Source organism: Leptonychotes weddellii, chromosome 12 (genome assembly GCF_054177405.1).
Source record: "Leptonychotes weddellii isolate Sample4059 chromosome 12, ASM5417740v2, whole genome shotgun sequence".
NCBI lineage: Eukaryota > Metazoa > Chordata > Mammalia > Carnivora > Phocidae > Leptonychotes > Leptonychotes weddellii.
Genome location: NC_138380.1, coordinates 77,247,676 through 77,270,476, shown reverse-complemented (window position 1 = coordinate 77,270,476; position 22,801 = coordinate 77,247,676). Strand labels below are relative to the sequence as shown.

Genomic DNA, 22,801 nt, shown 5'->3' with positions numbered 1-22,801 from the left:
TAAACCAGCTGGAACGAAATATTATTGCCAGGTATAATGAAGAAGCCCATCCATATGAACTTTGCAGTCCTGAATTTAAAGGGAAACCAGTGAGCCCTGCTTGACTTTTTCTTCCCATGTTACAATGCCCTCAATTCCCTTTCCTCCCCACTCACTTCTCCAATACTAGATACACTCTTTGAATTCTGTAGGGAGACTTCAGTTGCTACTTCAACTTGTAAAATCACAAGGATGTTAACAAAAGCAGGTATTTCCTCTCCGGAGAAGCCTCGTCCCTCAGTTTCTCAAAATTTCCATCCAACCTACCTTCTTTGCTAAACATGACTCCTAGTCTTACCATTGCGCTGGCCCAACCCTACTGTGATAATACTTCCCTCTCTTCTGAAATCTTCTGGCTATATCCTGATTTAAGGATGGCCATAAGATATTAGTAGGTGATCTTGGACTTGGCACCTGGAAATTCCCATTTAAGAGAAAAATGGGCTCAATGGTCAAGTAAGTTTGGAAAATGCTGGGTTTTACGGGTTTGTTTGCATGTTTTTTTTAATTGCAGGACTTCTCAGAGTCTTTATTAGGCTTCTGTGCATACAAAGCATCACAAGGTCTGTTATCACAGTCCACATTTCCCAGACTTACTACAGATTCCATTTTATATGCAATGTCTCACTGGACTCCTATTATGGGAAGCACTATTTTAGGGTACCAGCATAAGGGATAAGATATATTGCTCCATTTCACACTTGACTCCCTTTTGTGTCTTTATCAGAACCAAGATCATTATGCAGTACTTGGACTTGGCCATGTAAGATATAAAGCTACACAGAGACAGATCAAAGCAGCTCGTAAGTACTTAGTTCTTTGGAGATAATCCAATATCTGGTATAGGAAATGTTATCTTTTTGAAAAGATGCACGATCATAGTCTATAGCCATAAATCTAGATTCAATAGCATTTGCTACATGGTCATAACAATGCATAACCACAGTCTCCTTTACCTTCAGAACCAGAAAACAATCATTCTCATGCATGGACTTTTTCACTGGGAATAAGAAATCAGAGGATGGGTGGGTAGGTGTGTTTGTGACCAAGATAAAGAACATTCTTCCAGTGGCAAGCTTTTAAAAAAGTAATGTTTCATTTCCCTTTAGAAATATGGCCAGCTGTATTTAGTGGAAGCTGCCTTGTTACTTAGGTTTTTTGATGTTATTTTGTGGTTTAGGTTACATTTTTATTGATACCACCCTGAGTCTTCTGCGCCAATTTGATGCTTTACTGCTTTCTTCATTAAAAAGATAAAAATTTCAGGGGAATTCTTGGGAACCTGGTCTTCACATGCTTTATAAAACACCATCCCCTTAGTGCCCTATACACCATTCGGTTCACCTGGTTAATAAAGTTTGATCAAAGGGGTGAAGGTGATTAGTTTTCTGTGTTTTATCTTAGGAGAATGTTCTGCCCTCCACTCTAGAGAATGGATATTGAGGTCAGAGGAGGTAAGATTGTGACCAAAATGGAAAAGGAGTTAGGGAGTCAAGGCCAATCAGGAGGAGAAAGTGTTGTACTTGGAGGAAGGTGGCTGAATGAGACCCATCTCATGTTGAAAAATACTAGTTGAGACTAAGTATAGTAGATAAACTCAAAATTTTCTCCACTAATGCCTGTATTTAGGAAAATCACAGGAAATATTTTTAATAAGGTGAAGGAATTTATGAGATGATTTTAGATCTATTCAGTTTCTTAAAAAGCTGGCATGATTTTAGACTAAGCATATGTTAATGCATATGAATAGTCATTGCAATATACATAAATGCCAGGGAAATTCATTTGCCGTGGAAAAATATTTGCAAAGTCTTGCTATATGAAAGAACAGCATACAAATACCGAATGAGTTGATACATATAAATTTGTGAAAGAATTGGAAGTGATTTAGAACTATGAAAACAGTTGATGTTTTAAGGTGAAGGAATTTTTTTTTTCTTTAAAGATAAAAAATGTACAATAAGCTGTAAAAGAAACATTCATTTGTTTCTTTTTTCTTTTTTTTTTTTTTAAAGAATTTATTTATTTGACAGAGAGCGAGACAGAGGAAACACAAGCAAGGGGAAGTGGCAGGCAGAGGGAGAAGCAGGCTCCCCGCGGAGCAGGGAGCCCAATGCGGGACTCGATCCCGGGACCCCTGGATCATGACCTGAGCCGAAGGCAGACGCTTAACGACTGAGCTACCCAGGCGCCCCTCATTTGTTTCTAAGTTCGTTCATTTTATTGGCATAGTAGAAGTTAATTTTTTAATACTCTATAGCCAGAGGCTTGGCAACCCCAGTGCATCAGATTAACATTAAGTAAAATTACAATTCATTCTCTGCCACTATGTTGATATTCTCAGTATTTATTCAAAAGGAAACTGATGTTCTCTTACCTCTGTCATTATAAAAAAAGGCAGTTGCTTGCTTTACTGCTTTCTGAAATTTAGTTCAAAAGTAAAAATGTGAAGTTTAACATTTACAAATATGTAATTATTAGCACAGAGAAGCCTAATAAAAATAAAAGTTTTACTGCATTTGAGATCCTTCAAGTTCTTTTTTTTTTTTAAGATTTTATTTATTTATTTGACAGAAATAGCGAGAGCAGGAACACAAGCAGGGGGAGCGGGAGAGGGAGAAGCAGGCTCCCCACAGAGCAGGGAGCCTGATGCGGGGCTCGATCCCAGGACCCTGGGATCATGACCTGAGCCGAAGGCAGACGCTTAACGACTGAGCCACCCAGGCGCCCCGAGATCCTTCAAGTTCTTATATCCTGTTACACACATATAAAAAGACTTTTCTTTTTGTTTAATGTATTTTGAATTGCTATAATGAAAATTAGGAAGTCAGTGAAAGGTGAATAAAATAAGTGGTCTTTTTTTTTTTCCTTCTCTGCATTGTCTGAAAAGAATAAGTCACTAGAAAAGTTGAATGATGGGTGAAGAGAAAGTACTTGAATACTAAAAGTGGGATTTCAGCTGCTTAGATAATTTCGTTTTGAAATAAAATTGCCAGCCACGCTGGCAAATGATACGTGTAGGTTTGATATTCTTTGCACTGAAATAAAGTATTTGGTGATTTGAATTTTCTAAATTTAATAATTTTAGTTCAAAATAATTCTGACATTTTAAACTGAAGCTGTTCCTTACGCTTCTTAAAAATTAAAAATCCTGGGGCGCCTAGGTGGCTCAGTCATTAAGTGTCTGCCTTCGGCCCAGGTCATGATCCAGGGGTCCCGGGATCGAGCCCCGCATTGGGCTCCCTGCTCCACGGGAAGCCTGCTTCTCCCTCTCCCACTCCCCTTGCTTGTGTTCCCTCTCTTGCTGTCTGTCTCTCTGTCAAATAAATAAGTAAAATCTTAAAAAAAAATTTTTTTTAATCCTGTTTGGAGACATTTTATAAAAATAGCAATATGAATGTACAATAAAAGCCTTTTTGCTAATGTACCCTCAAAACATCCCAGAAACTGTCTTCGGTGGGAGGAGATGGGCGTATCTTTGAAATTTCAGTAAACAATTGCTGCTCGCAAATTACCCTTGTTTCTTTTTCAGACAGTGTTCTTTGGCCTCCTTTATTTTTAATATTGAGAAATATCTTTTGCCCCCTCCGCAAGAGATAATATAAGACAGCCTCAGGACTCCCTAATACACATGGATGAATAAAGATTAGGCAGAAAACTCAAGAAAAAACCAGTGCAGCATAAGAGGAGACAATCCAACAAAAAATAGAGACATCACCTCTCTTAGACTTAGAAGTTTCCAAAGAAAATTTAAGTATCTCCTTATGTGGTCAGTAAAATATGAAGACACTGCTCTGGGGGTGTGGTGTAAACATGGCGAAAGAGACTAGGGAGAAATAAGTAGAATTGTGTGGAAACTGAAAACATGAGAGTAGAATTTAGGATTCCAAAGGTTGACATACTGATTAGAAAAAGAGTAGAGCAGAGGACAACCTTGAGGAATGTTCCCAAGATTCAGAGAGAAAGAATAGAGATGCCAGATTTCTAAAGAAGTCAGAATAAATGTCACAAACCATAATTGCAAATAAAGAAGGAAACTTACCAATTTATAAGAAGATACATCTTGGAATTAAGAATGTTTGCGGGCATGTGACTTAGGTTTCACTGCCCAGCACACTTCCTTCGAAATTCATAGGAGAGCAGTGTGAGTTAGGCTGTGCTGCACAGAATCCATTTTGCCAGCAGGTGTGGAGGCGCACTGCAAAGCTTGTATGGCTTTCCCTCTCTGCCCTGGCCGTGGAAGCAGCCCGTGCTCAGTTTCTCTAGCGCCCCACGGTGCTGGGATCATCACCTCTGAACTATCTGGTATGAATGATAATAGTTCCTAGGTACATAGCTTCCAACCCCTATAGTCTGACTCTTTCAAAGATTCTGTGAGCTGCCTATTAACGTTTAATAAGCTCCTTTCTGCTTAAACCATCTAGAAGACAAAAATGCTTCTTCTGGAATGTTAGTGAAGAAGCTGATGATATACCAGACTGTAAAAAAAAAATTGGAGTTCAAAAAAACAAAAATGTACCTGTAGTTTTTGAAGCCCTGCAGTATGTGTAGAAATTACTAACTTTATTATGCCTATAAAAAGATTTGTACACAAATGTTTATAGCAGCCGTATTCACCATATCCAAAAACTGGAAACCACCCAGTGTCCACCAGCAGGATCATGGATAAGCAAACTGCTGTATATTCTAAAAAAGAACAGATAACTAAGACATGCAGAAATGGTGATGAATCTCAAAACATTGGGTTGAACAGAAAAGATACAAAGACAAACTATAATTCCATTTACATGAAGTTCAGGAGCATGCAAAAGTTGTCTATGGTGAAGGAAATCAGGTGGTAGGGCATGGGAGTTGACTGGAAAGAGTGAAGGGAACGCAGTGATGGAAATGGTCTGTATTTTCGTTGGTGGTAGATACAGGGGTGTATACAATTGTCAAAATTCAGTGTAAATTTTATTTTAATTCAATAAAAGATGTGATTAAACAAATCAAAAAAACAATCACTTGGGAAATCAGATATACTCTTTGGGGCCTAGAAAGATACAAAAATTGTATTAGATTATTTTTGTAAAAGTAAAATCATTGCCTATCAAAACTTAAGGGATGGCGATTAGAGCTGCACCATAAGTAAGTTCATTGCCTTAAACTGTTACTTTTTAAAAAGAGGGAAAAATAAAATGGGCATCCAGTTCAAATGTTTGAAAGAATAGCACCAAGGAACATGGAACATTAGAAGAGATAAAACAGCGGTATCCCAAAGTGGATTTATAAAAAGAAAAAACAAATAGCGAAATACAGAAAGAAACCATTACAGAAGATGTTTTTAATGAAGACCACTATTAAATGTAATAGATTCAAAAATTTTGATTAAATGAACTTTTTTGAGGGGCACCTGGTGGCTCAGTCAGTTAGGCGTCTGCCTTCAGCTCAGGTCATGATCCCAGGACCCAGCTCGGTTCATGATCGAGCCCGGAGTTGAGCTCCATGCTCCACGGGGAGTCTGCTTCTCCCTCTCCCTCTCCCTCTCCCTCTGCCCCTCTCCCTGCTTGTGCTCTCTCTGTCTCTCTCAAATAAAATCTTTTTTTATTTTTATTTTTTAAAGATTTTATTTATTTGACAGAGAGACACAGCGAGAGAGGGAACACAAGCAGGGGGAGTGGGAGAGGGAGAAGCAGGCTTCCCGCGGAGCAGGGAGCCTGATGCGGGGCTCGATCCCAGGACCCTGGGATCAGCCAAAGGCAGATGGCTAACAACTGAGCCACCCAGACTCCCCAAAAAAATCTTTTTTAAAAAAATGAACATTTTTTAAATTGAGGAAGAAATTTTTTTTTTTTTTAAAGATTTTATTTATTTATTCATGAGAGACAGAGAGAGAGAGGCAGAGGGAGAAGCAGGCTCCCAAGGAGCAGGGAGCCCGATGCGGGACTCGATCCCAGGACTCTGGGATCATGACCTGAGCCGAAGGCAGACGCTTAACCATCTGATCCATCCAGGCGCCCGCAGAAGAAATTTTAAAGGCAGATGTTTCAAAGATTTTATTAGAGAGAGTGCACGAGTGGTGGGGGGGCAGAGGGGGGAGAGGGAGAGAATCTCCAGCAGACTCTACAATGAACATGGAACGCAACACGGAGCTTGATCTCACGACCCTGAGATCGTGACTTGAGCCAAAATCAAGAGTCGGATGCTTAACTGAGCCACCCAGGTGTCCCTAAATAGGAAGAAATTTTAAAAGTTATGAAAGAATTACCTCCTGAAAAAAATGTTTTTAGGGGCACCTGGCTGGCTCAGTCGGAAGAGCATGCAATTCTTGATCTTGGGGTTGTGAGTTTGAGCTCCACAATGGGTGTAGAGATTACTAAAATAAATAAATAAACTTTTAAAAATAATAATAGCAAATTTAATTTAACAGCACATTAAAAGAATACCCACGAACAGATAGGATTTCTTTCAGAAATCTAACTTAGGAAGTATATTAATATAGCTAAATCTATTTATAATTTAGATAACACGTGATTTCCTAAATAGTGAAAAATGTATAAAACACAATTTAATAGACATTCCTTTTTGATAAATAGAACTTTGCAAAAAAATACAGTTAATTTCCTACTTTGGTAAGTATTTCACACCTACAGCCAACAAACTTAACCATGTGATGTTAGTGATATTACCATTAAAATCCATGGGAGAAACTAGCCTGCTTATTATTTTTTATGCTATTTTAGGAGTGTAGTTTAATGAACTAAGATATTAAATAAGAGAACTATTGGAAAGAAGAAAAATACATTATTTGTAGGTAACATAGGCCCTACCTAGAAAACCAAAAAAAAGGGTTGAGTCAAGTGGCTAGATGCAGGAGAAATATACAAAAATAATAGTTTTTGGAAGTTACCATCAAATTTATTAGGAGGGTATAATCATTTTAAAGATGATCCCAGGGCAAGAATAGTTAACCAGAAACAAACCCTGATTAATTTGCTATAATAAAGGAAGCATCATACATCACTGGAGAAGGGAAGGATTATTAGATGTTATTAGGACTTCAAATGATGAAAGGTTTAGATATTTACTTGAATTTGTTAAAATTGTAAAAAATTTAAAGAATTTTTTACAATTTTCAGTTCTACCAATGGAAAATAATAATGAAACTACAAAATATATTAAAATTGTTGAGAATGATGAAGGTATCTTATAAGTTATAAGTACTGAAAAAAATTATAAAGGAAATGATGAGTAAATATAATGAAAATGACATATATAGTATATATAAATGCTTATAAGTATACATATATATGACATATTCATATATGTTATATATGTAAAACTTCTATTTTGAGGATTTTTCCCCATCATTTAGGGTTCCCATTAGGTTAATTGGCAGTGAAAATCTCACATCTCAAAAAGTAGTTTTACATATATATATAAATATTGTGTATATATATGTCACGAATATATATATGTAGATAGGTATAATGTATATTTGTATGATACGTATCACAAAATGACAACAGTATTCATCAAAAAAGCATTTTAGAAACAAATTCAGTAGGTAATCACTTTTTAAATTAAAGCTGAGGTATTAAAAAAATTGAGCTTTGCTGAGCAGGAATAGATCAGGAGGGAATTTGGGTGTCTCAGTTTTTTCATTGTAAAATTTAAAATGTGACTAGATAGTTCTAAAATTCTTTTTTTTTTTAAGATTTTTTTAAAAAATTTATTTGAGAGAATGAGTGGGAGAGCATGAGCAGGGGGAGAGCAGAGAGAGAAAGAGAACAGACTCCCCGCTGAGCAGGGAGCCCGTTATGGGGCTCGATCCTGAGACTCCAGGATCATGACCTGAGCTGAAATCAAGAGTCAAGACATTTAACTGGCTGAGCCACCCAGGCGCCCCTCATTACGCTTATGTTTTAAAAAACCATTCTCTCTCTCTTTTTTTTTTTTTTGGCAAGTTTCCTCTCTGTACATCCCCCACAAGCATCACAAGCTATTTATTAATTAGCGTTACATGAGATAAAGGTTTTAAGCAGTACGTGATGTAAAACAAAAGAATGTCTTAAAACAGGTGATCATTTCCCTTAACCTCGTAACTTCTGTTTATAATCTTTTTGGCAAATGTAAAGTGCTCAGTTATTAATACAGAGAAGGATGCTTCAAGAGTGATCAGTAAGATTCTTTAAAAACAATTTTCCTTGCCTGAAGTGTTTGCTACAAGGACCTTAGCTCAATTATTTTGGCACTGTGCCTCGTTAACTCTTACTCATTTGCTTGGAATTACCTCCTGTCTTCCATTCACCTAAACCAAATTCACCTATCTTTCAAAGTCGTTTTTACTTCTGATGGACTGTTTTTCATAGTGGTTATACCAATTTACAATCCTACCGGGGTGCCTGGGTGACTCTGCCTTTGGCTCAAGTCATGATCCCAGAGACCTGGGATCAAGCCCCACATCACACTCCATGATCAGCAGGGAGCCTGCTTCTCTCCCACTGCTCGTACTTTTTCTCTCTCAAATAAATAAGTCTTAAAAAATAATTTACAATCCTCTCAACAGTGCATGAAGGTTCCCTTTTCTCTGCATTCTCACCAAAGCTTAGTTCTTGTCTTTTTGATAATAGCCGTTCTGATATCTCGTTGTGGTTTTGAATTGCATTTCCCTGATGATCAGTGATACTGAGCATCATTTCATGTGTCGGCCATCTGTATGTCCTCTTAGAAAAATGTCTAGTCAGATTCTCTGCCCATTTTTTTAATAGGATTATTTGGGGGTTTTTTGGTGTTCATTTCTAGGAGCTCTTTATGTTTTGGATATTAACCCCTTATCAGATGTATCATTTGCAAATATCTTCTCCCATTCAGTCGGTTGCCTTTTAAGGCTGTTATGTTTCCATTTTTATTTGTGTCAAAGTATTTTTTTATTATTATGTTAATCACCATACATTACATCATAGTATTTTTTTTTAATTTCCTCTGTGATTTCCTCTTTGACCCATTGATTGTTTAGTAGCATGTTGTTTAGCCTCCACAGGTTTGTTTTTTTCCTGTGTTTTTCCTATATGATTTCTAGTTTCATACCATTGTGGGTATAATAGATGCTTGCTATAATTTCTGTGTTCTTAAATTTACTGAGACTTGTTTTATGACCTAACATGTGATCTATCCTGGAGAATGTTCCATATGCACTTGAGAAGAATGTGTATTCTGCCATGGTTGGATGGAGTGTTCTGTTTGTTAAGTATATCTGGTCTAATATGTTGTCAAAGCCAGTGTCCCCTTACTAATTTTCTGTTTGGATAATTTGTCCATTGATGTAAGTGGGGTATTAAAGGCCCCTATGATTATTGTGTATTACTGTCAATTTCTTTTTATAACCATTTTTTTTATATATGTTTAGGTGCTTCTCTGTTGGGTTGTATAGGTATTTACAATTGTTATAGCCTCTCGTTGGATTGATTTCTTTATTAAGTGATGTCTTGTTTTGTCTCTACAGTTTTTGTTTTAAAGTTGATTTTGTCTGACATAGTATTGCTACCCCAATTTTTTTTTCTGCTTCCACTTGCATGGAATATTTTTTTCAATCCCTTCACTTTCAGTCTGTATATGTCTTTAAGCTGAAGTGAGTCTCTTGTGGGCAGCATATAGATGGGCCTTGTTGTTTTTAAAGATTATTTATTTGAGAGAGAAAGAGAAAGCACAGAAGAGGGAGAAACAGACTCCCCCCACTGAGCAAAGAGCCTGATGTGGGGCTCGATCCCAGGACCCCGAGATCATGACCTGAGCCAACGGCAGATGTTTAACCAACTGAGCCACCCAGGCACCCCAGTGGATCTTGTTGTTTTATCCATTCAGTTACTGTGTGTCTTTTTTGAAGCATTTAGACCATTTACATTTTAAGCAGTTATTAATAGATGTGTACTTATTGCCATTTTGCCAATTGCTTCCTGGGTTTGGTTTGGTTTTGGGGTGTTTTTTTGTTGTTTTGGTTTTTTTGGGGGGGTTGTGTATTTTAGAGCTCTTGTCTGTTTCTTTATTCTCATGATGTCTTTTCCTCATGATATGACTTTCTTTAAAGTTAGGTTTAGACTCCTTTATTTATTTATTTTTGGTATCTGTTACAGGTTTTTTATTTGTAGTTACCATGAGGTTCATATTATAACATCCTGCGTGTATAATAGCAGTCTATATTAAAGTTGATGGTTGCTTAAGGTCAAGCACATTTTAAAAGCACTATATTACTCCCCCCACATGTTTTATGTATATAGTGTCATATTTTACATCTTTTTATTTTGTGTATCTGTTGACTGATTTTTGTAGATAACAATTGATTTTACTACTTTCATCTTTTTCCCTTCATACTGGCTTTATTGGTGATCTATCTTCACTGTATGTTTGCTTTTACCAATGAAGTTTTCCTTTCACCATTTTCTTCTAGTTATGCCTGTTTTTTTCCCTTAAAGAATTCTCTTTAACAGGGGCGCCTGGGTGGCTCAGTCGTTAAGCGTCTGCCTTCGGCTCATGTCATGATCCCAGGGTTCTGGGATCAAGCCCCGCATCGGGCTCCCTGCTTGGTGGGAAGCCTGCTTCTCCCTCTCCCACTCCCCCTGCTTGTGTTCCCTCTCTCGTTGTGTCTCTCTCTGTCAAATAAATACATAAAATCTTCAAAAAAAAAAATTCTCTTTTAACATTTCTTGTAAGGCTAGTTTAGTGGTGATGGACTCCTTCAACTTTTGTCTTGCAAACTCTTTATCTCTCCTTTCATTCTGAATGATAACCTTGCTCAGTACAGTATTCTTGGTTGTAGGTTTTTTCCCAGCACTTTGAATATATCATGCTACTCCCTTTTTTTAAATAATTTTTTAAAGATTATTTATTTATTTATTTGACAAAGAGATATAGCAAGAGAGGGAACACAAGCAGGGGGAGTGGGAGAGGGAGAAGCAGGGTTCCCGCGGAGCAGGGAGCCTGATGCGCGGCTCAATCCCAGGACCCTGGGATCATGACCTGAGCCGAAGGCAGACGCTTAATGACTGACCCACCCAGGCGCCCCACGCTACTCCCTTCTGACCTCAAAGTTTCTGCTGAAAAATTGTCCTTATCGAATTCCCCTTTTATGTAACTGTTTCCTTTATCTCTTGCTGTTTTTAAGATTCTCTGTTTATCTTTAATTTTTACCATTTTAATTATGCATTGGGGTAGACCTTCTGGGTTTCATTCTTCCTTTGTGGGGCTCCCTTTGTGTTCTAAAGCTGGATATCTATTTCATTACAGGTTGAGGAAGTTTTCGGCCATTATTTCTTCAAATAAGTTTTCTGCCCCTAACTCTGTCCTTCTGTGACCCCTATAATGCAGATGTTCTCTTATACTTGATGTTGCAGAGGTTTTTTTAAAGATTTATATTTATTTCTCAGAATGAGAGAGAGAGTATAAGCAGGGGGAGCCAAAGGCAGAGGGAGAAGTAGGCTCCCCGCCAAGCAGGGAGCCCGACGTGGGGCTCGATCCCAGGACCCTGTGATCATGACCTGAGCCGAAGGCAGAAGCTTAACCGACTGAGACACCTAGGCATCCTACAGAGCCTCATTTTTTTTAAATTCTTTTTTTCTTTTTGCTGTTCAGCTTGGTTGCTTTCCATTACCCTGTCCTCCTCATCGCTGATCCATTCTTCTGCATCCTCTCATCTGGCCTTGATTCCCTCTAGTTTGTTTTTCAGATTTTCTGTCTTTGTTGAAGTACTCATTGAATCATCCACTCTTCTCTCCAGTCCAGTGAACATCTTTATGATCATTACTTTGGGCCTTTAATCAGGTTGAATGCTTATTTCCATTTTCTTTAGTAGCTCTTTTTTCTTGGGTTTTGTTTCGATCTTTCATTTGGATCATATTCCTGTCTCCTCAGTTTGCATGACTGTACGTCTGTGTATTAGGTAAGTCAGCTACCTCTCTTGTTCTTGAAAGTAGTGGCCTTATGTAAAGGTGTCCCATGGTGCCCAGTAGTGCATTGCCCCCCCCCCGGTCACCAGGCCCAGGCCCTCCAGAAATATTTTGTGTGGGGGCTGCATACACTCTCCTGGTATAGACTGGTCCAGGACTACTATGGGTACAGTGCTAGGCCTGCTTGCCGCCAGCACAGCTGGTTCAGAGGTCAGGCTACAAGTGTTGCAGGTGTGCTGGTGGATGGGGCTGCCCCCTCCCCTCTGTCCACAGTTGGTTTGGAGAGGCCCTGGTTCTGACTGGGGCTCCCTACCAGGTGTGGTGGGATGGGAGCCATTTGGGATGGGCACCTTTGGGTGGGGGGAGCTCTACAGGGGACCATGGGGCGGGGCAAGTAGTGTTAGCAAGGTAGATGGAGAGTGTCACGACTGGCTTCCACCAGCATCAGGGCAGTAAGGCTGAAGGAGGGCAAGGAAAATGGCACCTGCGTGCATATTTCTTTCTGGAGAAAGTTCCTGCAGATCCCTGCCCCTCTGGCACATGTCCTATAATTAGTAAATCTCTGTCACATATAACCCACATGCTTTTCAAATTGCTCCCTCTGTGCTGGGTCTCAGAATGAGTGCTGCAGTGCACTGGCCCTTTAAAATTTTAGCAGAGGGGTGCCTGGGTGGCTCAGTCGTTAGGCATCTGCCTTCGCTGCTCAGGTCGTGATCCCAGAGTCCTGGGATTGAGCCCCACATCAGGCTCCCTGCTCGGCGGGAAGCCTGCTTCTCCCTCTCCCACTCCCCCTGCTTGTGTTCCCTCTCTCGCTGTGTCTCTCTCTGTCAAATAAATAAATTAAATCTTTAAAAAAAAAAGTAAAATTTTAGCAGAGTCTCAGTATAGCCTTCCAACTCCTGGAGTGAAGCCCCACTCGTTTTCAAAGCTAGATGTTATGGGGGCTCCTCTTCTCTGTGTGAAACTCCAGGGCAAGGGTGCTCAGTAGGGGCTTGATCCCCTACTCCTCAGGGAGGACCCCTGCATCTGTGATATCCTTCCTTCAACTCCAGTGGGTTGCCACACTGGGGATCTGGTTCCAGACTACATCTCTTCCTCTCTTTCCCTGTCAGTGTGGCTTTTTCTTTACATCTTTAGCTGTGGAAAAGCTGTTCTGTTGGTCTTCAGGTCCTTTTCAGAGTGAGTTGCACTCTATGTAGTTGCAGTCCTGAAGGGTTCGTGGGAGGAGAGGAGCTCAGGATCCTCCTACGCCGCCGTCTTCCCAAGCTCCTCATTTTTATTTTTAGTTTTGATGCATAAAGTGACAAATTGTCTAAATCTGGCTTGTTTTGTAGATAAAGCAATGGTTTTAAAACATCACCCAGACAAACGGAAAGCAGCTGGTGAGCCAATAAAAGAAGGAGATAATGACTACTTCACTTGCATAACTAAAGGTAAGAAAATACTCTAGAGTCAGGAATTTCTAAAAGTGATGATTATTTATTAAGTTCTGGGGTTGGATTTCTAGTGTATATTCTGTAGTTAATTTAACTATACCATGACATTTCAAAACACTTTCAGTTACATCTGGTTGTTTCTGATAATCTGCCCCAGAGCCTCACTACAACAAAGTGAGGTTCTCCCGACCAGCATCCTCAGCAGTACCTGGCAGCTGATCAGGATGCAGAAGCTTGGGCCCCACCCCAGATCTACTGACACAATCTGCATCTTAATGAGATCATCAGGTGATTCTTAGGAGAAGCTCATCCTAGAGTTAATTCATCATAAATGTTAAGTCTAATGAGGATACGAAATTCTCCATTTCAGATACTTCGTGGGACTAAATTGTTCCTCAGATGTTTTGCTAATTTAAATCCAAAAATTGATTATATCCTGCTATGGACCCCAAGACAGTTTATTGCTCTTTACATAGCCATGTCTTCCTTAAGCAAATTAATATAGGTTGTTGCCATTTCTCAGTGTGTCCTTAAATGTGATTCTACTCCCAACACAGGGCTTGAACGCACAACCCTGAGGTTAAGACCTGAGCTGAGCTAAGAGTCGGATGCTTTAACCGAATGAGCCACCCAGGTGCCCCTGATAGTGCATTTTGATGCTAAATTTTTAAAATCGTGTACACACCTTTCAAACTTACTCTTTTTGGTCCATTCTTACACAGTGCTCAAGATGGTAAAGATTCTTTGATTTTTTACAGCCTTGGAATGTAATGCTTAATTTTCTTTCTTTTTCCTCGGAGTCATGCATTCTTAAGGGTTGAGTATTTAACCGTTTTGTTTTGTTATATGCCTTCCAGAAGAGACTCTGAAGGAAGTTGTGAGGTGAGATTATATCCCAGTAGTGCTGGAGGTGTCATTACCCAGATTCAGTCTCTTCCTGCCCATAAGCACACACAGTTTTTAAATAGGAAAAATAATTTTTTTTAAAGGAAGGGGATTTTTTTCTCACAGGAAAAAGATGTAGAGTCATGGTAATGTGACCTTACCGTTTTTTCCTCAGCTTATGAAATGTTATCTGATCCAGTGAAAAGACGGGCATTCAACAGTGTAGATCCTACTTTTGATAACTCCGTTCCTTCTAAAAGTGAAGCAAAAGACTATTTCTTCGAAGTGTTTTCCCCAGTGTTTGAAAGGAATTCTAGGTGAGTTAAAGGATCCCCTTGTGATCATAATGCTGTGTCGGCTTGCTGCATGTGCGTCCAGGCGTCTGCAACTTTCCTGTGATACGAGTTTTTGCTCTCTTCCTCCTCCTCCTCTCCAGCATTGAGCCCCTCTGGTGAACGTACTGCTCTTAATTTATTTTGCTCTCTGCACAGAAGTTCTGCCTTTCCATGGCGAGATTCCTTTACACCTCATAGGATGTTTTTCTTTTAGATTTCCTTTGTGGGAAAGAACAATAGCTGACTTTATGTAGTGTGATATTGTTATTTAGGTGATGGTAATTTCCCGTTCTTGTGCTTCCCCTTTACTAATGTGCTTGTACTCTATTTGGCCCCTTCTCATTTGATAAAGCTTTTGTTCTTTCTGAACTGTTTCTTGGAGCATTTCGTTATCATAAGATTCCCTGACAAAGGATGATATAACTTTAATGTTAGTGTATACATAGTTTATTTCATTAGTCAGTTTTTAAATGGGTATATCAATATTCTGCATTTTTTGGTTGCATCTGCGTTGGTTCCATCTACGTTAGAGCACAGCTTGGCCGCACATGGCGTCACCTGGAGAGCTTGCAGAACTCCTGATGGCTGTGTTCCACCTGGAGAGATTGTGATTTAATTGTGATTTCAATTTAATGCATTTGGAATGTCTGTCGGGCATTTAAATACTCCCAGGTGATTCTAATGTGCAGTCGGGTTTGAGACCCACTTTTTTTGGTTTAGTGCGGCTTAATATTTTCTCCGCCCACTCTCCTCAGTTTTGTTTTGTAATAGTGTTGAAGGTGGTAAAGACTAAATAGTGTAATATCTTTTGTTGTGGAAGTTTCATAGAGTAGAAAACATGGGTGAGTAACAAGCTCAGGATCCTTGCAGAGATGATGGGTGAGGTGCTGAACCGAGAAGTCTTACTCTTCGGGGGATGGTCGTGGTGCTGAGCTGGTGGGAATCATCTCTCTGTATTAACATTTTAAAAAAACCTGGGCCTGCAGGTTGCTTCTGTACCGCCTGTTTAGAGGCCGGAGGAAGTGTGCCTGGGAGGGGGCTAGTGCCTGTTCTTCCTAGCCAGTGTGGCAGCTCCTCATTTATGGAGCCGAAGACAACCTGGCGATGAGAACACGGTTTCATTGTTTCCTCCCCAACCCTGTCTACCCTTGTCCTCTCTCATGGCACCTGCATTTTTCAGTACCCCACTGCTGATCTTCCAGCTCCATCTCTTAGTCATAGCGAAGGGAGATTATAGGGGATTAGTAAAAATTGTTTTTTTAATAAATTAGCTTGTTGACCTTTATACAAAATTTTGAATTAAATTTTTCTTTTAATATTTCAGATGGTCAAATAAAAAAAATGTGCCTAAACTTGGTGATATGAATTCGTCATTTGAAGATGTAGATGCATTTTATTCTTTCTGGTAAGTGACTACACTCTTTCTATGATGCTGTCATTTTTTAAAAGGATAATTATTGGGCGCCTGGGTGGCTCAGTCATTAAGCATCTGCCTTCGGCTCAGGGTCCTGGGATGGAGGCCCACATCACGGGCTCCCTGCTCGGCGAGGAGCCAGCTTCTCCCTCTCCCACTCCCCCTGCTTGTGTTCCCTCTCTCGCTATCTCTGTCTCTGTCAAATAAATAAAATCTTTAAAAAAAAAAAGGTAATTATTCAATAAATACTTGCTCGTTCATAAATTAATTGAAGGATAGGAGAATCACAGAACCTTTCCCGAACAAAAAAGCACTCTTTTCAGAAATAATCATAAAGGTTTTCACATAATGCTGTATTATCTCCTATGTGATGTTTAGGCTTTGATGATTTTTTAATCTGTTTTCTAATCAGATCTCGAGATGTCAAGCATACTGTAGTGGTAAAAAATGAAAATTAAGGAGCCATTTGATTTCAGTAAAAAATACATTTTCATTTGTCTTGCTGATGAAAATACTTGAATACATGAGGAAGGCAGTGCTTCTTTGTCTCTGTAACTGATTCACTAATGTTTAGTAAACACAATATTCCTGGCCAATTCATAATTACATGTGCTGTATTTTCTCATTAAGTATCTGGTAAATGAAAACCTAAGATTAATGAGAAACAAAAATGACCAAATTCAGCTCTACCAGTTGTAGTTGCTTTTTCCCTTCAGACGGTACAAATCAGAGATGCAGTAACCCCTTTGTGGGATACCTTTAGACTTGACAGACTAGGACAGGTGAAAGTAGGAAGAGCTTTAACAAGTCCCAGGCAAGAGAAAAAGCTAATGGAGATGGTAGGGAGGTGTGATTTTAATTTAGGGGTGATGAATGTACTTTTAGATTTTCATACCACATACAGGGTCATTTAAAAAAGAGGAAGAAGAAGATGGCTTGAGCATAGTGTTAGTTCCACCAGTGGGGGGTGGGGATCTACTAAGACAAACTCATCCACTTGCCATTAATGTTTCTTAGAATTATGTGCATCTAACTTAAAAAAGGAAGATTTTTTTCATTTGTTTTGGCTTAACTTTGTTTTTATCTATATTAGGTATAATTTTGATTCTTGGAGAGAATTTTCTTACTTAGACGAAGAAGAAAAAGAAAAAGCAGAATGGTATGTAAGTAAGTCACTAATAAAGGACGATAGTTATTTGGTTCCTTGTTGTGATGTATATATATACTACATATATTTTCTCAAATAGTTTTCTTTGTGTATCCTTTTTTGAGTTTTTTAGTAGTAGTTTGAGATCCCATCTCACAAGTTAAACTAGATGAGGCCAAATCAATAGTTAATGGTATGCTTAAGAAATTGCCAAGAAATATAATTGTCACAAAAGCTCAATTCAGCAAATTATTTTTCTTCTGGTTTTAGTTTTCCCCATTTGTTGGGAAATAACTTTTGACATGAGTATTCCCCAAAAAATCAACCAAAATTAAGTAGAATCACCCTTTAACTAATGTTAATAGTGACATGGCATTTTAACCTTCTCAGACATTATTTATATATAAACATATTACATTTTCCAGTGATACCATCTATAATCAATAGTTTGCAATATTTTCTGTTTTATAGTCGTGATGAGAGGAGATGGATTGAAAAGCAGAACAGAGCAACAAGGGCACAAAGAAAAAAAGAAGAAATGAACAGAATAAGAACATTAGTTGGTAAGCCTAATTGATATATTTTAAAAGGTTCTTTAAATATTGAAAGTTGAAAAAGTTAACTTTTTTTTTCTGGTATAGACAATGCATATAGCTGTGATCCAAGAATAAAAAAATTTAAGGAAGAAGAAAAAGCCAAGAAAGAAGCAGAAAAGAAAGCAAAAGCAGAAGCAAAACGGAAGGAGCAAGAAGCTAAAGAAAAAGTAAGATGATGAAGCTGGACTTTAAGTGTTCATAAAATCTTTAATCCTCAGATATATTTAGAAAGCTATAATTTTGAGGGGCATCTGGGTGGCTCAGTCGGTTAAACATCCCAGTCTTGATCCCAGGGTCATGAGTTCACGCCCTGTGTTGGACTCTACGCTGGGCATGGAGCCTGCTTTATACAAACAAAACAAAACAACTATAATCTTGAAGTAGAGAATTAGGTGCTACATGAATAAATCTTGATAAGTTGATACCATTGATAATTACAGGCATATTCCTTGAAGGAAATTTTTATTAAGCAAAAACATGTCATATATATTCCTTTAATACTATACTTATTTCTAATGTGCCTATTTTACATTTCTAATAAATGTAGAACTGTACCAGCGCTTTTCTCAGTTCAGCCTTCAGTCTTCAATAAGTTGACATGTCACCTTTTTTCCTAATTTATTTAAAAGTTGAGTTTTTTGAATAAGATTATAGACAGAAATTCTAATTTTCTTATTAAAATGATTTTATTTTCCATTATTAAAGCAAAGACAAGCTGAATTAGAAGCTGCTCGGTTAGCTAAAGAGAAAGAAGAGGAGGAAGTTAGACAACAAGCATTATTGGCAAAGAAGGAAAAAGATATCCAGAAAAAAGCCATTAAGAAGGAAAGGCAAAAACTTCGAAACTCATGCAAGGTACGTCAGACTGTGTGATTGAACCAACACTAGGTAACAAATCCAATTGGTGATTAAACTTAAGAATATTTCCTTTCTTATACTATGCAAATGTAATTAAACGGTTACATACATTTTATCTCATTTAAGCATCTTAAATGCTTTTAAATTCACTTTTTAAAAATTTCACATGTGCATATTTCAGTATTCAGCTGTAGTAAATGGTTTTTTTGACATAAACATTATGTAATTTTCAAACCTAAAAAAAACGTTGCTCAGTTTTCTAATAGTCCATATTAGATTAGGTGTAAAATCAGCATTTATCTTAGAAGAAGTTCTTTTAGAAGTTAAACTTGGGTTCTTTTTAAAGATCTGAAAGGTTTCATTTTTATCGAAACGGATATCATTTGGGGGAGTACTGGTAGTTTGCATTCAGATAGTTTTCACCAAAAAAGATTGACCAAAAAATCCCAGAAGTATTCAAATGTAGTTTTGTCCAAGAGCTGTTCTTAACATTTGAAGCTGGTAGAGTCAGGGACCAGTATTGTTCCTTATCAAATAGCACTGAATGAATAAATTAATGAACTGCCAAGCTATAGGGAGAGATTGCTATACAGTATTGTGTACTATACCGTTGAGTCAAATCCAGCAAGTATGTAAATGCTTTCTGTGTGCGGAAACATTCTCTTCCATGTCACTGTCCAGAGACCCTGGGTAGTGGATATTTATTTTCATATATGCCATCCTGAATCTTCAGTTACTATAATGTAATTGAAATTAACTTGCCCCCTCATCAGGCTTTGAAAGAGGTTTAACCAGAACACAAGCACAGGTAGTCACTTCAGGCTTTTGGTCAGCGAGAGGAAATAAAATAGGAAAAAATGAAGTGTTTTCCTCAGATTTCACCCAAAAATTGTTTTGAGAAGGATGCATTGTATCATAGTGGTGAAGAGTTCGGGCTGAGAGCAAGCTGCCTGGGTTTGAAGTCATTCTCCATTAGACACTTACTGTCTATGGGCCCTCAGGAGGTTACTTCAGCCTCTTTGTGCCCCAGTTTCCGCACCTACACAATAGCTGAAATAGTAGAATTATGAAGTTTAAATGAGATCATTCACATGCAGTACTTAGCACATTTGGCATGTAATGAGAAATCCGCAAAAACTTTAAAAGGCCAGGGGCGCCTGGGTGGCTCAGTTGGTTGGGCGGCTGCCTTCGGCTCAGGTCATGATCTCGGGGTCCTGGGATCGAACCCCGCATCGGGCTCCCTGCTCGGCGGGAAGCCTGCTTCTCCCTCACCCTCTCCCACTCCCCCTGCTTGTGTTCCCTCTCTCGCTGTCTCTCTCTCTGTCAAATAGATAAAATCTTAAAAAAAAAAAAAAAACTTTAAAAGGCCAATTAGAAAATAGAAAGCTTGAATATTCTTAGAGATGAAGCATAAATGAGGGTAAACGTTCTGGCATTAGGTAACTGTTTTATTGCTCTTTTCCAGGGTGAGTTCATTTATCAGATACCTAGTGAGCACTTACTATGTGCCAAGCAGTTATAATTGATGTAGATATAATGATGATATGGTGATATAATGATATGGTCCTTGCCTTCCAGAAATCTGGTTAATGGTGGAGAATTACAAGTAAACACTTTTTTTTTTTTAAGATTTTTTTAATTTATTTTTTGACAGAGAGAGAGACAGTGAGAGAGGGAACACAAGAAGGGGGAGTGGGAGAGGGAGAAGCAGGCCTCCCGCTGAGCAGGGAGCCTGATGCGGAGCTCGATCACAGGACCCTGGGATCACGACCCGAGCCGAAGGCAGACACCTAACAACTGAGCCACCCAGGCGCCCCACAAGTAAACACTTTTAAGATGAGTACTAGGAAGAGAAAGTACCAGAAAGGTAGTCAAGGAAGGCTTTCTGGATCTGGTAGGATTTAACCAGGCGAAGCAGTGTATGCATGAGATCAGAGATGAGAGAGGTCAAGGAGCACGGAAAGAAGGCCAAGATCCAGGAAGCGTGGTTTAACGAACCAGAGGCAGCCGAAGACGTAAGGAGCCGGGTCTTGAAGGGCATTATATATCTTGCTCGTTCGTATCTGCTACTGAATTGGTTGGTTTCGGTCAGGATGCTGAGAGAAGCCCAGAGGCAGAGACAGTTGGGAGTCTTTTGCCATAATCCAGGTGAGAGAGGGTGGGAATAGAAAAGGTGGAGGAAATGAACCAGTATTTGGGAGGTAGGGTAGGCTGCTGCCTGTGCGGCCCTGACTGTGTGTGCTGGAGGTGGTTAGTAAGGGAGGATTTGCCTGTGTCCTGGTTTCCTGCATGGAGCACTGCGTGGATGATGGTGTAATTCAGTGAAATAGAAAACAAAGAAGGAAAAAGCTGAAAGGAAATGCTCAGTTCAGTTTACTGCCATTTCCACCTGCTCCAGTTGACTTCAGTTTAGGGCTTGTTGAGCACACTGAGATGCTCAGCTGGAAATTCTGAGTGAGTGGTTGGCTGTACAAGTCTGGGGTTCAAGAGTGGGATCACTGAAGTCTTCTCTATCTCAGTGCCACTAGGAGCCATGTGAGTACATCACCCAGAGAGAGAGGGTTAAGAGGGAGGAGGGTGGCGGATGCACACACCCTGGTTAAGGTACTGATAGAGGAAGAGGAGCCTGGGAAGGAGTGACCCAGACAGGCAGGAAGAACAGGAATAGTGCTTTTGGACAGTAAAAGCAGCATTGGGACCCTAGTGAGAGACTGTGTGGATTAAGGAAGCATTAAGGACATTAAGGAATGGGAGACCTTGAGTACCATCTTTAATCATAATTTTTCTAATACCTCCTGTTCCTTGACACATTACTTTATCTTTAATTTGACATTTAAAATTTCTAGTAAATTTTACAGTTCAGCACAAAGAAGAAAGAAAGAATAGGCAGCCCAACAAAGAATTTTGAGTTATCATACAGAATTTCTTGATTCTTAAGTGGTTCTCTGGGGAATCATTCTGACTTTTATAACATCCAGAGATCTTCCACATCATCACCTTTTTTCTGTTTTACTCCTCCATCCTCTTGGTAATGGCTTTTTATTGCTAGTGGGTCAGGGAGAGCCTTGGGAATATGGTTGTTAATGGTCAGAAGGCCATACATTCACCTGAGGAATCTCTTGAGAACTTAATGTTTTGCACTTGTGTTTATGGACATACTCTTCCATGTCAGTAGGTGAAAGATGAAAATGTTTGTGCTTGTGCTTCTAGACCTGGAATCACTTCTCTGACAATGAGGCAGAGCGGGTTAAAATGATGGAAGAAGTGGAAAAACTTTGTGATCGGCTTGAACTCGCAAGGTATAACTCTAGGAGTGCTACTGAGTCTTGTCTTGGGCTTAGGATGGAAGTTTCATCCCCTTTTTTCCTTTAGCTTACAGTGCTTGAATGAAACACTCACATCGTCTACAAAAGAAGTAGGAAAGGCTGCTCTGGAAAAACAGGTAACAGAACACTTCACTTCTACCTTTATTTAGCATTTAATTCTGCTTATCGTGTTGCTTTCACCTTAGTATTTCCCCATCAACATGTAAGTTACGAATAAGGGCAAAGAATCTCATTTCTTTCTACGTCCCCCAGTATGTTTTGCTTCTAGTAAGTGCTATTGTTACTTTAAATTGCATTTAGTCTGTAAAGTTACCATGTATACTGTTTGATTGGTGGTATCTATAGCACATTCACTGTAGTTTTTTTAAAATCACTGTTAGAAAAAAATAATTATTTTGACTATTCCTTGAGCATCTTTGTAGGATAGTAACATTTAGGCCAAAAGAAATCTGGGTTCTGTCTAGTGTACACCTTTTATTTTACAGATGAGGAAACAGGCCCAGAAATTCAGTTCAGTGTAACAAGTATTAGTACCTACGACATATAGCACTATGCCCAGGTAGTTTGGAGAAATGCCTCCTGCTTTTGCTGCCTCAGAGGAGTTCAGGAACAGTTACGCTGAAGAGGAAAGGCCTGAGGACCAGAAGATGGAGGGTCTGGAAGTGCCCAGTACAGGGCAGAGCGGTCAGGGAAGGCTCAGGGAAGGGTGTGAGCCAGCCTTGAAGGATGGACAGTGCTAAGATAAAGGTCAGAGGAAAGCATGAACCGTAACATATAGGTAGGAGCAGCAAGGGGGAGAAGTGGGAGAGGAAGATGGTTAGGAAAAGTAGAGCCAAATTAAGCA

General features: G+C 39.1%; 1 protein-coding gene across 3 annotated transcripts in view; it reads left to right on the top strand.

The window, feature by feature from the left end:
• DNAJC2 (DnaJ heat shock protein family (Hsp40) member C2) overlaps positions 1 to 22,801 on the top strand; it is a 34,457-nt gene that overhangs the window by 7,281 nt on the left and 4,375 nt on the right. For 2 of the 3 annotated variants that reach the window (XM_031026568.2, XM_006731900.3), the window contains exons 3-12: positions 767 to 842; positions 13,295 to 13,393; positions 14,457 to 14,598; positions 15,941 to 16,021; positions 17,124 to 17,189; positions 17,649 to 17,740; positions 17,819 to 17,940; positions 18,479 to 18,628; positions 21,842 to 21,930; positions 22,004 to 22,073. In XM_031026568.2, coding sequence (XP_030882428.1) covers positions 767 to 842; positions 13,295 to 13,393; positions 14,457 to 14,598; positions 15,941 to 16,021; positions 17,124 to 17,189; positions 17,649 to 17,740; positions 17,819 to 17,940; positions 18,479 to 18,628; positions 21,842 to 21,930; positions 22,004 to 22,073 — 987 coding nt within the window. The remainder of the gene's footprint in view (positions 1 to 766; positions 843 to 13,294; positions 13,394 to 14,456; positions 14,599 to 15,940; positions 16,022 to 17,123; positions 17,190 to 17,648; positions 17,741 to 17,818; positions 17,941 to 18,478; positions 18,629 to 21,841; positions 21,931 to 22,003; positions 22,074 to 22,801) is intronic. The other variant, XM_081800659.1, reaches the window with a different exon arrangement.